Raw genomic sequence first — 3,912 nt, 5'->3', positions numbered from 1 at the left:
TTCTTTCTCTCTCTCTCTTCTTTCTATTTACCAGTTTCAGTCCACTGAGGTTTCCGCGGACTTTATCCTGGCCTTGAGGCATTCTCTCTCTCTCTCTCTCTCTCTCTCTCTCTCTCTCTCTGTCTCTCTTTGTGTCTCTGTCTCTGTCTCGCTTTGTAAAAGAAAAGCAAACTTAAAAGGCCTATAATTAAGCGGAAATGTAAATCCTTCTGCAAGCTAAGAGCTTAACAAAGTACGCCTCAGCTTCTCAAGCTTCAGCTTCTCAACATAAAATTTTTAATTTGAATCAGCGCAAGTGCAAACGTCACAAGACATGCATCGTTAATTTGCTGTTCCTTTGAGAAAGCTGAGATTTGCTATATATTTTCCTCTCATAATAACACTAAAATATTTCCCCATCAACACCTCCACGAAAGGAAAATATAATTAATTGGGATATTTGTCAATTGAGTGGCAACTAAAATGTCGCCGTAGTCATTTCAGTTTGTGCTGTGGGCCATCTACTTTTGCAAGCTATTTAAATCAGAACCACCCGGGTGTTCTTCAGACCAGAATGTATAAACTTTATGGGGATATTAAACAGTTCGTCACGATTTTTTTCTAAAAGCCAAACTGTTTTGTGCGTTAGACCCTGAACGTTTGAAGTGAGCGGCTTTACCATGCAATTAATTGCTTCATAGATACTCAAAAATGTTACCCACTGAAACTTTATTACCCTCAAAAGGGTGTCACGGTAACTCATTTGGTATCATGTTAGACTCATGAGCGGCTCCTGGTCTGAATTCCCAAGGAGGCGTTCTTGATGTGTTGTTGCTTTGGGACAATCACTTCGGAGCTCCCGCCTATTTTTGTTTTAGTAAGGTTTTACGGCGCCCACAACTGAAGGTCATCTGAGCGCCAAGGGGTGGATGTCAACAGAGAAGTCCTAATGGAGAACCGGGCTTACTCTCTTCACCTCTCTAGCCTCAACAGCACAAAGTCTGCTTCGACTATCAAGGCACTCTGGAAATAGCTGTTCACAAGAGAGTGACAAACATACAAAAGAAGTAGAAGAAAAATGACGATAGTAAGAATGAGGAAAGAAAAAGCAGCAGTTCCCCCTAAGCTGTTCCGGCACAGCATGAGCCTGACATTGATACATCAACCAGTTTTTTCCGCCTAGGAAGTAACATTTTACTCAGTATCGAAAGAGGCACACTCTACACTAAATATCATACAATGCACATTATGTTAACAGTTCAAGTGTAATTATATGACGTAACCATGGTGGTCAGGGTTATTAAATTACGATAGTACGACACCACTATATGGAAGCTTATTCAATATGTGTCATGAAAGTAAAGTCTGCGAGTACGTTTTTATTTATTTATTTATTTATGTATTTTTTTTATTCATTCATTCATTCATTCATTCATTCATTCATTCATTCATTCATTCATTCAATCATTCATTCATTCAATCATCCATTCATCCATTATTTATTTTGATTTATTCATTCATTTATTTATTTATTTATTTATTTATTTATTTATTTATTTATTTATTTATTTATTCACTTAGTTGTTTCTTTCTTTCTTTATAACCAACAGTCTTAAATGTTTCCTCTGTGCTGTTTCAGGAGACCTGCTAGTGACGCTGGCCCGTCGCTCGGACACCGGTCTGTACACCTGTGAAGCCATTAACGAGGAGGGCATTGATACAGCCAGCTCCTACGTCAGCGTAGCAGGTGAGTAGGGGAGGGGGGGAAGAGACAGCTGGCACTGAGGGGATTTCTGGGCTGAAGAAAGTTTTAACGTGTGTAGTGGAAGAACGGGGGTAGATGATAGGGTAGTTGGGGAAGAGATGATCTTTCGAAGACCTTGTTGACGACTTGACCAGAGGGGCAATCTTTTGTCTTCGTATACAATGTTAGTTCCCGTCTCTGTCAATTCTTATCCCCTTTATACAGATGCCTTAGCTTGTACTTTTTTTCCTTCTTTTTGATACATTCTCTTACCTCCCCCCCTCCCCCAATCTCTCTCTCTCTATCTATCTATCTATCTATCTATCTATCTATCTATCTATCTATCTATCTATCTCTATCTCTCTCTATCTCTATCTCTCTATCTATCTATCTATCTGTCAATCTATCAATCTATCTATCTATCTATCTGTCTGTCTATCTATCTATCTATCTGTCTATCTATCTATCTATTTATCTATCTATCTATCTATCTATCTATCTAAAAATGAGAGAGAAAGAGAGAGAGAGAGAAAGAGAGAGAGAGAGAAAGAGAGAGAGCGGAGAATGGAGTTAGAGAAGGAGAGAGCGCAAGAGAGAGCGGGGTGGGGGGAGGGGCGAGCGAGCGAAAGAGAAATAGAAACAAAGATAGACAGAGAGACACACGCACAGAGAGAGAGAGAAGAGAGGAAGAGAGAGGGGGAGAGAGAGAGAGAGAGAGAGAGAGAGAGAGAGAGAGAGAGAGAGAGAGAAAATGCAACCCAAACAAATACAAACCAACGCACAAACGCAATAACAGACACACACACACACACACACACACACACACACACACACACACACACACAAATACACGTGTGCATGCATGTGCATAACTTTACTGTATCATTGTGTCCAGAATTTATGTAACCTTTGTAGCATGAGTGAGTATGCACGACCATCTAGCCTCTCCGTCTTCGTGAACGTTTGAATAAGCTAAACTGTTTCCCCATACGTACTCCTGAAATGGAGGAGGTTTCCCTCTCTTGTTGATTTGCCACGGTTTTTTCTTTCCTTTCATCAGACTTCTAGGCACCAACATACTGTCTTTAATGTTTTGCTCAATATCTTTCCTGACCACGTGTCTTCAACTTTTCGATTTGCCCTTCTCAGTTCTTTTGCAAAGATATATTAGTATCATATTTTACGGAAGGCCGATGCGGACTGCTCGCCGGAACTGCAAGGGTAAGGGGTTTTAAAATACGGAAGTGATCTTTATTGTTTTAAGAAATCTCAAGTTGCATGCCCAACACCCCTAAACAGCCCGATATATACATGTAATAATATCATCTGATACAACGTTCTTGTGGGAGGGCGGCAACTCTTCCATTTGATTGAGAAGCTGGATTTTTAAACAGTTGCCTCCTTTTGAGAGCCAGCTGCTTTCGTGAATGAATAAAAATGTTTGGTCTGTGAGTACATTAAAAATTCTAAACTCTAATGCAGTCTCCTTCTATGATATTTCTAATTCACTTTTCTAATTCTATGTTCTTAAAATATAAACTCACTATGCCTGACACATTACATTAATAGGCGACGCATAGAAGGAAATTTAATCCGTCTTTGTTATCTATTTGTCAATTGCTATTCTTTCAAGAGAAAAAAAAATAAGATCAGCTATGTAGCTATAGGAGTATAAACTCAAAATACACATTTTCCTTTCTTCACTTCCTGCCTGCCCCTTTTTTTAAAATCCAAGTTATTCATCTCCTAGCTCAACTTTCTTCTTTTTCCCCTCCAGAGTACACGTCTGGGTGTGCAGACGACAGCACTGACGGTCTCCACATGCACAGTGACATCCAGGCGTGTGCGGGTGAGTGGAAGGGTCACGTGAAGTCCGCCAAATCACTATGTGCTCGCGGCTGGAGGGTGTGTAATCCTCGTGACCAACGGAGCCTCAAAGAGATCACGTCCTTCGAGATGTTCGACCTGTCTGGCTGCTACGCTTACAATGCCGCCAGTCGGAAGAACAAGTGTAAGAGGTAAAGAATGTCCTACCTTCATTTTTTAAAAATTCATTTTCTATTTCGTTTTCTTTCATTTATTCATTTGTTGGTTCATTTGTTACTTTATGTTGCTAGTTTTGTTTGTTTGTTATTTTTTGCGGGGTTTTTTTGTTATTGCTGTTGTTGTTGGGAGGGTGTGTGTGTGGG

The 3,912-nt window shown here is 40.1% G+C and overlaps 1 protein-coding gene across 1 annotated transcript in view; it reads left to right on the top strand.

Moving 5' to 3' along the window:
* Window positions 1-3,912, top strand: part of LOC101851126 (delta-like protein 4) — a gene marked incomplete at its 5' end in the record, with an annotated part of 10,803 nt that overhangs the window by 2,908 nt on the left and 3,983 nt on the right. Inside the window, 2 exon segments of the mRNA XM_013082448.2 lie at window positions 1,619-1,726; window positions 3,501-3,743. Coding sequence (XP_012937902.1) covers window positions 1,619-1,726; window positions 3,501-3,743 — 351 coding nt within the window.

The sequence above is a fragment of the Aplysia californica genome, unplaced genomic scaffold (assembly GCF_000002075.1).
Source record: "Aplysia californica isolate F4 #8 unplaced genomic scaffold, AplCal3.0 scaffold00175, whole genome shotgun sequence".
Classification (NCBI taxonomy): Eukaryota; Metazoa; Mollusca; class Gastropoda; order Aplysiida; family Aplysiidae; genus Aplysia; species Aplysia californica.
This window is presented reverse-complemented; position numbering and strand designations above follow the sequence as displayed.